General features: G+C 37.1%; 1 protein-coding gene across 9 annotated transcripts in view; it reads right to left on the reverse strand.

The window, feature by feature from the left end:
* CCDC171 (coiled-coil domain containing 171) overlaps positions 1–13366 on the reverse strand; it is a 313930-nt gene that overhangs the window by 203043 nt on the left and 97521 nt on the right. For all 9 annotated transcript variants that reach the window (XM_064290475.1, XM_064290472.1, XM_064290471.1 and 6 more), the window contains 2 exons: positions 12855–12957; positions 1046–1152 (listed from right to left, as the gene is read on the reverse strand). In XM_064290475.1, the coding sequence (XP_064146545.1) occupies positions 1046–1152; positions 12855–12957 (210 nt within the window). The remainder of the gene's footprint in view (positions 1–1045; positions 1153–12854; positions 12958–13366) is intronic.

A 13366-nucleotide genomic window follows, 5' to 3' on the forward strand; every position in this document is an offset into this window, starting at 1 on the left:
AAACTACTAACAATCCAGATTGTCTTGGCTCACTGGGAAAGACTTAGAAATATTTGTTTTTTATAGGAATTGAGTTATTTCGATAGTCACTTTCTTTCATGACTTTTGAACAATTACAGAAGGTGTTAAGAAGACCCACTTTTCCTTCTTTGTTCACCCTAGTAAACTAAAGTAAAACAGCCCCGTTTTCAAATGTGAAATGTAATGGTTTCATGGCTTTTGTATTATACCAAAAAGATAATAAACAGAAGACTAAACATTAAATTCCATGCTATGTAGTTTGTCTTTGGTTCAAACAATCTGCTCATTATTTCACTAACAGTATTTAATGCCATTACTTTATATGCTCTAATTCGACAAAAAGTAACTAAACAAACTCTTCAATTTTTAAAGCATGAATTCATAAAACATTTTAATACCCAAGAAAATTATGAACCCACACATTAAACAATACAAATGAGATGATAAATAGAAGCATGAGATTTTTCAATCAGCAAACTAAAAGCTCCGAGGCTACATCAAATGAGTATTTGATTTTAAAAATGTCTAACAACACTATACTCCCTTTAGAGTAAAAACTAATTTCTTTTTTTAAGCTTTTTTTATTTTTTATTAAGACTTCCACAATTTATATAAATCTTAAACTTAAAACAGTAACAAAACCTAAATTTCCACTAGCTATTCCTAATGTCATAAAAACACATTAACATTTAAATTCAACTTAATATTAACTTACTCATTTAAATAGTTTGTGTAGCTTTTTTTACATAATTAAAATTGATTAATTATGAAGACCAAGAAATGACACAGTATTTTTAACTCTGAAAACAACATTGTGACTGAAGAGTTACAAAAACTTAAGGGAGACACGACTTTAGGCTACACTTAAAAAAAGAAAGAACAATGACAAAAAATTTATTATTTTTTATATCTGTGAAGCTGTCAATTCAATATTCCCAATCTTTTGACCTTTGTAACAAGCAAGGGATACGTACTGCTGCAGGCCGAAGGCTCTAAGTGTGGAGCCAAACAGTGCAAGCGTTACCTCATTAGATGCGTCTTCCAGCTTGTTCTGGTAATCTGTCAAGGTACGCCTCAAAGTCTCAAGGACAGCAGAGAAGCTGGGAGGTTTATCTTTGTCCTTGTGGATGCCTAGAGAAAAATAAAGGATGAAAATAAAGCCTTGAAGTCACAGAGACAAAAGCTAAGCAAACAGTAACAGAGACCTTACAATTAAAGGCAGAGCTAAAAAGATTATATGGAACACTGAGTAGAGTCTTATTTTCCAAAGCATGCTGCTGTCTAGCCTTTCTAAACAAGTGGTCAAATTCAAGTTACAATACATCAAGTTCAAATTTATGACTTTTTTCTATGTTAATGAAGCCCACATTGTAGCTAGTAGTTAGTTCTTCTCTCTTTTTTTCGTATTTACAAAATATCTGAAATGTTCACATACACCTGTTATCCCACAATTAACCAAACAATCTAACAAACTAACATTGTTTTGAGGAGTTACCTACACTTACTTTGGTCCTTGCGTTTCTAATCAGTCAGGCCTTTTATAAGGTACTATCTTACTTAATAATTTCTGAAACCAAGAGCACATAATTTTGTTATGTCTGGAACTATTATTCTTCAATCCTTAAAATTTTCAAGTTACAATTTGAAATAAATAATAAAAATGCTATTATCTACATAAGCCCACATCATGTTTCAATTAAAACCCTTAAAGTTGATACTTATTGTAAAAATATGTGTATTTCCATAGCATGCCCTCAAAGTATTTTAATTTAGTTGGGCCATAATTTAAGTGAGTTGAACTAATCAAGGTCACATGGTCAAATATAGTTAAGATATTAATCCAAAATTATCAAAACTTCAGTTTAAAAATCATTTTAAATTGACTTTATTGTACTACTCTTCAAGTATTAGAAAAGGAGCTAATTTAACTTTTAAACATTTTCCTTTTTCTATTATGTTTTCTCCTGACATATTTTACAACCTAAATATTTCAACAGACAAGAAAGGCATTCTCAAGAAACATATTTAGAAAAAGAAGCATTCACAGATGTTTTATTATTCATTCATTCAACAAATTCAGCTGAATTCCTACCAGGCACTCATCCTAGGCATTAAGCATAGGGAGGTAAACAAGACAGGTATAGTCTCCATCCTCATGGAACTTACAGTTTAATGGAAGAAAGGGAGGCACTAAACAAGTAAGTGGAGCCCTGGTGGCACAGTGGTTAACCAAAAGCTCAGCAGTTCAAATCCACCAGTCACTCCCTGGAAACCCTATGGGACGGTTCTACTCTATCCTATGGGGTCTCTGAGAGTCGGAATTAACTCAACAGCAATGGGTTTTTTGTTTGTTTGTTTAAACAAATAATTACATGGATCATTCACCTGTTCTTTAAGTATTCAACTACTAGAACTTTTGGGGCATCGGAGGAAGAAAGCACTAATAAAGGGAAAGAAAGGGACAGAAAAAAGCTACTCAGTTAATGATGGACCAGTTTTATTCATCTCAGAATACAGGTGATAGCATTTTATTCTCAGGCCAAGTGTCATTAATGCATTTATGACATTTATCAAGATATAATTTCAGCACAGTCATAAGTATGGGTACAACGTACACATTCTTACACAGAAAAAGAGTAACTTAAAAAACAAAAGTAATGTGGAAACGACATACACCCAAGGTAGGAAAAAAAGAAGGCAGTGCTCTGAGCCATGAGAATGGAGGAGACAGCATTCTTGTAAATGACTACGAGTTAGAAAGACAACTCATTAAAATTTTTATTAAGGGTCTTACCAAATATATGTTTAAAAAATTGCTTCCTTCCACAAGATAAAAAATGTAATGTATAATTCTTTTCTTTTGCTGCTACACAAGGAGGCTATGAATAAATCATTCAAGGACACTCGGGAAATACGCTGGCTTTTACAATAAGGGAGAAAACTTCCTCTTGGAAATTCAGAAGAATGAAATCACCTTAATGTGAGTGTTGAGGGGTGGGGGACAAAATGCCCTCTCCTTACTGACCGATGCACATTCTAATGTTCTATACAAAACAAGTTTTCTTGCCTGAAAGTACTTATACAACAAAGTTTAGCTGTAGTACAAAGTATGCCTTATGTCCCACGCACATCTATTATAGAAAGAAATATTTACTGGTCCTCTAACATGACAAAAGGTTTTAAAATAAAAATTAAAAAGTCACTCTAGACCCAGGACCTTACTGACTGATTTGATTTAACTTAATAATATTCTAATCACTGCTCTAAAAAAAAAGCACTATGGCCCCCAAAATAATGAACTATTAAAGCTATCCTTTCAGAGGAAGATTTAAAAGTTCCCAGATAAAGAGCAATAAAAGAGATTTGAACAGTAAGTCACAATTGGCTTCCCAAAGGTCAAAGTCCAAATGAAGAACAGACTATGCCAGGGCTCTCTTACACTCCAGTAACACAAACTCACAATCGTTGCAGCTTCTCTCTTCCTTTCCTTATACACGTGTTTCTATGCGTGATTATCAGCCTATACGGTCACGGTCCCACCACCACGGCCTGTTTCTACCTCGCCTTCTCGTTCTTCAGTAGGTGTCAACTCTGGGTATACCCTGGCAAATCTTTTCTTTGAGTTAGTAGCCTACAGGAAAAAGGAGGGTAAAAGAAAAGGTTCCAAGCCCTCTTTTGTATGTTTCCTTTTAGACAATCTCAAAACTATAGTGAAATCAGTGAGAGCAGGAACAAGATGGAACTGCTTTGTTTTTCCTGATCTCTAAGCCTTTCTGCCTTTGACAGGGTGCAGTCTTACCACTTTTCTATCACTTGTTTTAGTTGAAAATATTTGCATTTTCCTTCTCTGACAGGTTTCTGCCTTACACAGATTCCATCTTTTGCAGGTTTTACTGTAATAATTTTCACTTGGCTCATATACCACTATTGTTCGAGCTGCTGTTATAAACTCCATAACCTACAGTTCCACAGTAGAAAATGAGTTGCGATGAATGAGGGGAGTCTATCTCCTCCACCTTCTCAACCATCCACTTATCTACTTCAATCTCCGCAAAAGGGAGAATTGTTAACAAATACAGAAAGATAGTATAAGACAAAAGAGTAGGCTATTTTTTTTAAGTATCTGTTATTGAATATGAGGAGTCATTACGCCCCCTGAACAGAGAGAAACAACAAGTCATTGTTTAATGTCGATTTCTGATCACCTAGTAAAAAATGGAAGACAACACCCAAATGGGTTTTATTTTCACCTGATGAAATCCAAACATTTAATATACATTGCACTGATGACTAAGAAAATTCCTTTTTCTTTCTAAAAGCATTAAATATAAACATTTTTTGGCAGTTACACTTTTCAAGCTCAGACTACATTCTGTACGCTAAGGTCTCTTATTCACTGAGGTAACAAATAAACATCTTCATTACGGTTCAAACATGGGTGCCTGTTCTGGGGTTTTTAAGGAAGATGGCTTATAACTTTTCTAACATACGTAGAGGATTTATTATTAAGTCCTCCTCACTCATGCCCTAACGATGTACCCGGGAGGGTCCAAAAAAACACTCCTTTCACCAAGGCTTGAGAAACACATTGATGAAGGGAGCCCCAACATCCTTAACGAGCTCTTTGTGGTTTGATAAACTCTGTATGGCTAGAAGACCAAGAATAACAGTGGGAAATGGTGTCATCATCCTGGGTTGCCTGAATTCAAGGGGGATGATGGGATCTTGGGTGGCACAGGCCAAGTGACTGCACTTGAATTCCCAAGCCAAAGTAGAAGAAATGTAATTTAAAAGAAATTCAAACCTCTAGGCCAAGTTTTCATCAAGCCTCTGGTTCTGCACCATCAATACGGTAGCTACCAGTGACATGTGATTGTTTAAACCCACATTTAAATAATTTTAAAATTTCAGTTTCTCAGTCACTCTAGCCACATTTCAAGTACTTTAACAGCCACATGTGGTTATCAGCTACTGTATTAGACAGCACAGATCAAGAATATTTCCATCATTGCAGATCCAATTACTAATTTACAGAAAATCTACAGAACAAAGAAAGAAGCTAAGCTATCCCATGGTGATACCATCAGAAAAATCCAGACTATGAAACTCTTCAGACCAATGACATAGTTTTTAACAAATAAATTTCATGGGAAAAAAAAAAATGAACAAGATACAGTAGGAGGGAGGAACTAATAGATTTTTTAAATTAGTAGCATATTTTAAAACTTTAAGATAAATGAGAATCCATACCTTATTTCTTGGGAAGCCTATGAAATTGAAGTACAACTATAAAGTAAGAAAGGGAGAAATTTGGTGTCTTAGTGAACTAGTGCTGCTGTAACAGAAAGACCACAAGCAGATGGCTTTAACAAAGGCAGGTTAAGCTCCTCACAGGGAAGTACGATAGAAGTCCAAATTCAGGGCTTCAGCTCCAGGGGAAGGCTTTTTTTCTCTGTCATCCTTCTCATCAATCTTCCCCACCCCCCCCCGACCCCCACCGCCACCAGACTTCCAGGAGCTTCTCTGCACAGAGACCCTGGGTCCAAAGGACTTGCTCTGCTCCCAGCACTGCTTTCTCAGTGGTAGGAGGTCCCCTACTCTCTGTTTTCTTCCCTTTCTTTTTACTTCTTGTAACATAAAAGGTGATGCAGGTACAATATAAAGGGAAACTCCCTTTTCCTTGAATCAGGGATGTGACCTTAGTAACAGTGTTACAATCCCACCCTAATCCTCTTTAACATAAAATTACAATCACAAAATGGAGGACAACCACACAATACTGGGAATCATGGCCCAGCCAAATTGATACAAACATTACTGGGGGGACATAACTTGATCTATGACACTTGGTAAATAAAAATAAGACAAAAAATCCAAAGAAAAGAGGACAATAAGTGTAAAAGATAGTTAAAAATGACTAGCAATTAGCACAAAATAAAATAAAGCATGTTCTCACTTTATTCTCACTATCAGCTATCTTTAACATACTCTGAATAAGTGAAGCAAAATAGAAAAGAACTTGGATTTCGACCAAATTTGAACCAAAGTAGAAATACCTAAAACAACATATTCTGACGTTTATCAGCATTGCTTGTATTAAGAAAAGGCAGTAAATAGCATGTGTTGGCATATACTCATGATCCCATTACAGAATGTCGAGCACTCTCAGTGAAGCCACTCCCTTGGATTTCAAAAACTGAAGCTATGAGCACAATGAAGTAGGGCATGTTTGGTTTGCAAACCTCAGTGAAGTGGAAGGTAAAGGAAGGAAAAGAGGAGAAACAGGCAAATGACACCAGTAGAGGCATGTGTGCTGCTCCTATATCCATTCTCAGCTTCTCAGTAACCGCGGCTCCCTAGTTAGAAGATCCTAGCCATGAGGATCACAAGAGCAAATAAAATTCTCAGGAGGACACTAGGTCCAGGCAATAGTCATTTATGAATGAGGTACAGGTGGAGACAGAAGAGAATAAGTCCAATTAGTTGTCCTGATATTCCTGAAGATCGGTCCCTAAGGCAGTCTAATTCTTGGGTCACCTATACATGCCTAAAGGCAACAAATGACCTCACTCCCTCCTAAGGTCCTTCAGCCTCTCCAGATATATACATATATATATATATATATACACATACACACATATATACACACACATACATATATTCCCATTGCTGTCAAGTTGACTCCAACTCATAGCAACCCTACAGGACAGAGTGGAACTGTCCCATAGGGTTTCCAAGGCTATAATCTTTACTGGAGCAGATCACCAGATCTTTCTCCCTCAGAGCGGCTAGTGGGTTTGAACTACCAAACTTTTGGTTAGCAGCCGAGTGCTTAGCCACTGTGCCACCAGAGATACAGATGTAGATATACACACACACAACACAGACACAAATTATTTCCTCAAGGAAAGGCTAAAGGTTGGAGGACTCTATCAAAGACCCTGAGGAAGATCCAAGGATGAACCACAAGAAAAACTTTATTTCATGAACCTGTGAAGGAAAAGTCACGTTCTCGATATTTGCTAACACTCTCAGGCAGAGACGAAACTGTGTTAAAAGAAATGATTAAGGCAGAAAGGCTACATGGCTTCAAAGTGGAAAAGGTTTTACACACACATGCTCTACTATAAGAATTTCCACCAGAAAAAAAATTAGATATAAGCAGCTGAAGTGCTTCAATTCTGATGGAAAGTAGAGAGCAAAAAGAGCCTTGGGGGCCAGAAGGATGCTTGGCGTGTTCAAGAAACAGCAGGAGAGTCCTAAAAAAAGTTAAACACAGAATTACTATGTGACTTAGCAATTCTATTCCTAGGTATATGCCCAAAAAATGAAAGCAGGAACTCAAATTGATACTCGGACACCAACGTTCATTGAGCGTTATTCACAATAGCCAAAAGACAGTTACATCCTGAATGTCTTATCAACATACAAATGAATAAACGAAATGTGTCATATATGTACAATGGAATATTTTTTCACCATAAAAATAAATGAAGTTCTAATACATGCTATGACACGGATGAACCTTGAAAACATTATGCTAAGTGAAACCAAGCCAGCCACAAAGGGCAAATACTGTATGAGCCCATTTAGATGAAAAGTCTAAAATGGATAAAAGCATAGAGACAGAAAGTTGATTACTGGTTACCATGGGCTGAGGGGAGAGAGAAATGGGGATTTATTGTTTAAAGGGTACAGAGTTTCTGTGTGGAGTGATGAAAAAGTTTTGGAAACAAACACTGGTAATGGCTGCACAAAACTGTGAGTGTGATTCACACCACTGGGTTGTACACTTGAAAATAGTGAAAATGGTAAATTTATGTTGTGTATATATATATATATATATATATATATATATATATATATTTAACACAATAAAAAAGAAATGGCAGAGGCCAGAGACAGATGGAGGAAGAAGGACAGTAGGAGAAGGTGAGGTCAAAGGAGTAGTAAGGATAGAGGCAGACTACATAGGGTCTTGGAAACCCTTGTTCACTCTGACTTCTACTCTGAGTGAAATGCAGAGCACAGGCAAGGTTTAGAGCAAAGCAATGATGAGCGCTGACTTAGGTTTTTAAATGATCACTCTGTGGTTATAGAGAAAACAGATCAAAGGGAGCAAGGCTGGTAGCAGGAAGACCAGGTAGTAAGAGGCGAATGAGGTGTTGGGGGCAACAGAAAATAAGGTATAAAAGGTCACATGGATCACAGGTGAGGAGATCAAGTTAAATCCTCCAAATAAATAAATGTCTGAATGTCTTGGACTAACTGAAACTTCGTCTTACTTGTTATATGAAGATAAGCTGATGGGTTATACTTGTTTCAGAAAGGTTTCTTAATTTAGAAGACCAGAAAATTCAAAAAAGACAAGGAACAGAACACCTGTGAACTACTGCCAACTCAGAACTAAGATTAAGCCAAAGAAAATAATTTGTATTCATTCTGTCTTAGTTATCTAGTGCTGCTATAACAGAAATACCACAGCGGATGGCTTTAACGAAGAGAAATTTATTCTTTCACAGTCCAGGAGGCTAAAAGACCAAATTCAGGGTGCCAGCTCCAGAGATAGGTTTTCTTTCACTGTAGACTCTAGGGGAAGGTCCTTGTCATCAATCTACCCCATTCAAGGAGCTTCTCAGTGCAGGGTCCCTGGCTCTAAAGGACACGCTATTCTCCTAGCTCTTGTTTCTTGGTGGTATGAGGTTCCCGTGTCTCTCTGCTCACTTCTCTTTATATATTTCAAAAGAGACTGGCTTAAGGCACAACCTAATCTTGTAGATTGCATCCTGCCTCATTCATATAACTGCCTCTAATCCTGCCTCATTAACATGATAGAGGTAGGATTTACAACACACAGGAAAATCATATCACATGACAAAATGGTGGACAATCACACAATACCGGGAATCATTGCCTAGCCCAGGTGACAAATATTTTTGGGGGGATACAATTCATGACACATTCCAATTTAAAGAACAAGTCGAAAGAAGCAATTTTGGAATTGTCCCTCTAAATTTCTACATAGGCTAACTTCCCTGAAATAGGGGATAGGTACAGAGTATGTATTGGACCAAATGGTATATGTTATTGTTAGGTGCCGTTGAGTCAGTTCAAACTCATAGCAACCCTATGTATGACAGACTGAAACAATGCCCAGTCCTGCACCATCCTCACAATTGTTGCAGCCACTGTGTCAATCCATCTCATTGAGGATGTTCCTCTTTTTCACTGACCCTCTACTTTACCAAGCATGATGTCCTTCTCCAGGGACTGATCCCTCCTGATAACATGTTCAAAACACGTGAGTCGAAGTCTCCTTACCCTTGTTTCTAAGGAGCCCTCTGGCTGTACTTCTTCCAAGACAGATTCGTTCGTTCTTCTGGCAATCCATGGTATATTCAAAATTCTTCACCAACACCATAATTCAACAACATCAATTCTTCTTCAGTCTTCTTTATTCACTGTCCCTTTCATATGCATATATGGCGATTGAAAATACCGTGGCTTGGGTCAGGTGCAGTTTAGTCCTCAAAGTGACATCTTTTCATTTTAACACTTTAAAGAGGTCTTTGGCAACAGATTTGCCCAATGCAATGAAGGGTACATGAGTGAGTGACATAGAGGTAATAAAAGAGAGTAAAGCACAATTGCCTGCTTTCCATAACTGCAAAACAAAGGATTTCTCTGGAAAACCTTTCCCAAGAAAACTGAATTAATTTAACAAATTCTAAAGGTGTGCGATCATTATAGGGTAAGAATATGTCCCCATCTGAAATAGACTTTCTCTTGAAAATATATATTATATATATACACACACACACATACACTTTGAGATATATAAATGTTTATCTCATACACACACACACGTATATCCTTGCATTAGCCTAGGGTAAGTTTTTAAATTACTTCATTTAGAAGATATGAAATACTTGGTCACCTTTTTGGTGTAGCTGAAGCCAGGCCTGATGCAGGCAGCAATCTTAATTGGTCAGATTCTGCCATAAAATACTGAGTTTATTAGTTACATTCCTTTTGGTTAAGTAGGAAAAACCCAACCTGAGCTGGCAAAAGCAGAAAGGGAGTCCATTATAGCAATGCAGGGCTGTTTCATGGAAGCCAAAAGCAGGAATGAAGTCAGGTCCCAAACAGGTATGTGAATCAATCAGGGTGCCAACAAGAAAAGAGACGGCTGCCTTAGTCATCTAGTGCTGCTATAACAGAAATACCACAAGTGGATGGTTTTAACAAAGAGAAACTTATTCTCTCACAGTCTAGTAGGCTAGAAGTCCAAATTCAGGGTGCCAGCTCCGAGCGAAGGCTGTCTCTCTCTGTTGGCTCTGGAGAAAGGTCCCTGTCATCAAGCTTCCTGTGGTCTAGGAGCTTCTCCGAGCAGAAACCTGGGTCCAAAGGATGCACTCTGCTCCCTGCACCGCTTTCTTGGTGGTATGAGGCCCCTGTCTCTCTGTTCACTTCTCTTTTTTATATCTCAAAAGAGAATGGCTTAAGACACTATCTAATCTTGTAGATCTCATCAGTATAACTACCGCTAATCCATTTCATTAACATCACAGTGATAGGATTTACAACACACAGGGAAATCACATCAGATGACAAAATGGTAGACAATCATACAATACTGGGAATCATGACCTAGCTGACAGCTATCTTTGGAAGGCAAATTTAATCCATGGAAATGGCACACCCAGAAGAGTCCATCTGAAGAAATTTTAATGAAGGACTATTTACAGAAGTGTGGACAAGTTAAGAGAACAAAAAAGATAACAATGAGGTACCCAAAATAAGCAAGAGCAGAAAACCAAGCCTAAAGGGTCAAGCAGAGGGAACAGGGCCATCCTAGTCCAATAAAATCCACAGCTATAGAAGAGGACCCACCTGGCAAGAGCTTCAGCTACTGAGAAATGCAGCCACTGCCAAGAATGCACTGGGGCAGGAGAGGGCAGGAAAAATAAATAACTGGACTTCTTTCTCCTCTAATCTCTAATCTCCTAGTGTACTCACTATCCAAATCCAACCAGGAGCCAGAGGGCAAGGGAACCCAAATCATGCAGTCCATAGAGGTCAGCATCTCAAGGCACAGGGCAAAACAGAGACCAGAGGAGAATGGATGCAGGGGATGAAAGAGGGAATAACCACCCCAAGTGGAAACAAGAACCACGCTAGAAAAAAAAAAAAAAAACAGCCCCCAAAAAGCACTAATTCAGCACACAGTGCCTTTTCCAGGAATACAATCCTTGTAGTTTTTTTTTTTTTTTTTTTTTTTTTAGTACATAGGAAACTAGGACATTAAAAAAGGCTGGTTACTAAAGGGTAAGAATGAAAAGAAAAACTAATAGAAGACCATTCTTATTCTAGAGACTTAGTAATAACTTGTGAGTTGCTTTGTTTAAAAAAAAAAAAATTTTTTTTTTTTACTATTATATCTTAAAACTCAAAGGAGACATAACCTCATCATTTGTAGATTTCTAACCCAACTCTAAAATAAATAATATTGAGGCATAAGATATACTATGAAAATACTTAGTAGTTTTTAAAGATCCTGTCACCATTAAACAATGATACAGCTCAATAATAAAACAGTACTGTTACAGAATTAAAGTTATCCTCCAAAGTTTTATCAAATAAAATTGAAAATTGGCCATCTATATTTTTATGTCACTTTTATCCATCTTGATTTGTCCATAGTAACAAACCATGAAACAATAATGCTTTCTGGAAAAGTTTAAATGAAAATAAAGTCACACATTAATTTCATAAAATTACAGCAAAAAAAAAAAAGGATAAAAGCAGACTAAGAAATATAGGCAGTAGCAAAGCACACTAAATTTCCAACAGTTTACCAATTGAGAGATCTGCAGATCCTTAACGTAAAATATAGACTTTAATCATAGTCTCCTGCTTTTTGTGAACAACAAACTTTCCTGAGCTTCCATCCCAGTCATTCCAAAATGAGTTTCTTATGAAACGCATTTGTGAAATTATGGTTTGATTCCTTTAAAAAGTAACCAGTCCTGTGGCTAAAAGCTACAGCGTAAGAAATTTAATTTTACATGCCTTTTGAAGAATATAATTGAGTGAGAGGACAACTAAATAATTCAAAATGACAGTATGGCAAAAGAAAACTGAGGTAGAAGAGTAAAAGTCAGTCAAAGCCACTGTAACATACAAAATGACATAGATATGAAAAATTAAGAAAATACTAATCATGGATAGCATTCATTACCAACTAATGCTTTGCTGGTTCCCAAAATATGTCTCTCTAATGCACAACTTTTGTAATTATTTACTACATTAAGAGGGTTAATACTAAAATCAAAACATTTCACCTAAGCACTCTTATCTAGAGAGTATATGCATGTGGTAATGGGAAACGGACACGAAAGCAACAGTATAGACTACGCACTATGTTACAGCCTGTGTCCTACATAACCTTTTGAATGCATGACCTTTAAGTTGCTGAAGGTTGCCTCAGAATTTGGCTCAGTTTGATCGAAACATCTGTTCCCCTTGCAGGTATACTGTAAGGACTTTTTTCTCAGTTGGATTCAGAACACAGCAAGTGAGCCCTTGTCTGTCCAATCATACAGACCCCAACCCTTGTAAATCAAGTTCTGGGAGGACAACAGCAGGTCCACATTCCATCACCCTTTCTCAGCCAGCTAGGCCAACTGACTGCTGTGAGAACTGCTCTTATCATGTCATCAAATCAAACCATGTTGAGAAGAGGGACTGTAAGAGGCATCTGCAGAATTCCCCAAATGTAGTGACTTTGGAACATTGACAGATGCATCTGTCAATTTGTACCTTCAACTAACCTGATGTCCACTGGCCCGACACAGAAAAGCTGTCCAAGATCGACTCCAATTCTTTCACATTATTTTCACATGTCTCTACTAGGAAGGCCTGGTGCTTCTTAGCCTTTTTAATCAAGAAAAAAAAATTATACATAATAAGGTCAGGTATTATAAGAGCTACAGATTCTTTGTGTGGACATTATTCAAACCTAATATTAATAAACCCTCTTTCTGTCTTAATCACACCTTTTACTTAGCTTAACGTAACACTGTACAAAGTCTCATTAGCAATTTAATGAGGGCTTACCTAGTGCCTGTAATTATTTGAAGTATTTTATATATAGTAATTCTTTTTATCCTCACAACAACCCTATGGGGGGAGGGCTATTATTATCATCCTGATTTTATAGATAAGAAAACAGACACAAGATGAATTGAAGAACACATTAAAAGACAATGCTTTCAGTTGTGCAGCAAATTGTCAGATGGCAGTCAAAAGTGAAGGCAGCAGGACCAACTAGAAAGTACTGCAG

Source organism: Loxodonta africana, chromosome 9 (assembly GCF_030014295.1).
Source record: "Loxodonta africana isolate mLoxAfr1 chromosome 9, mLoxAfr1.hap2, whole genome shotgun sequence".
NCBI lineage: Eukaryota > Metazoa > Chordata > Mammalia > Proboscidea > Elephantidae > Loxodonta > Loxodonta africana.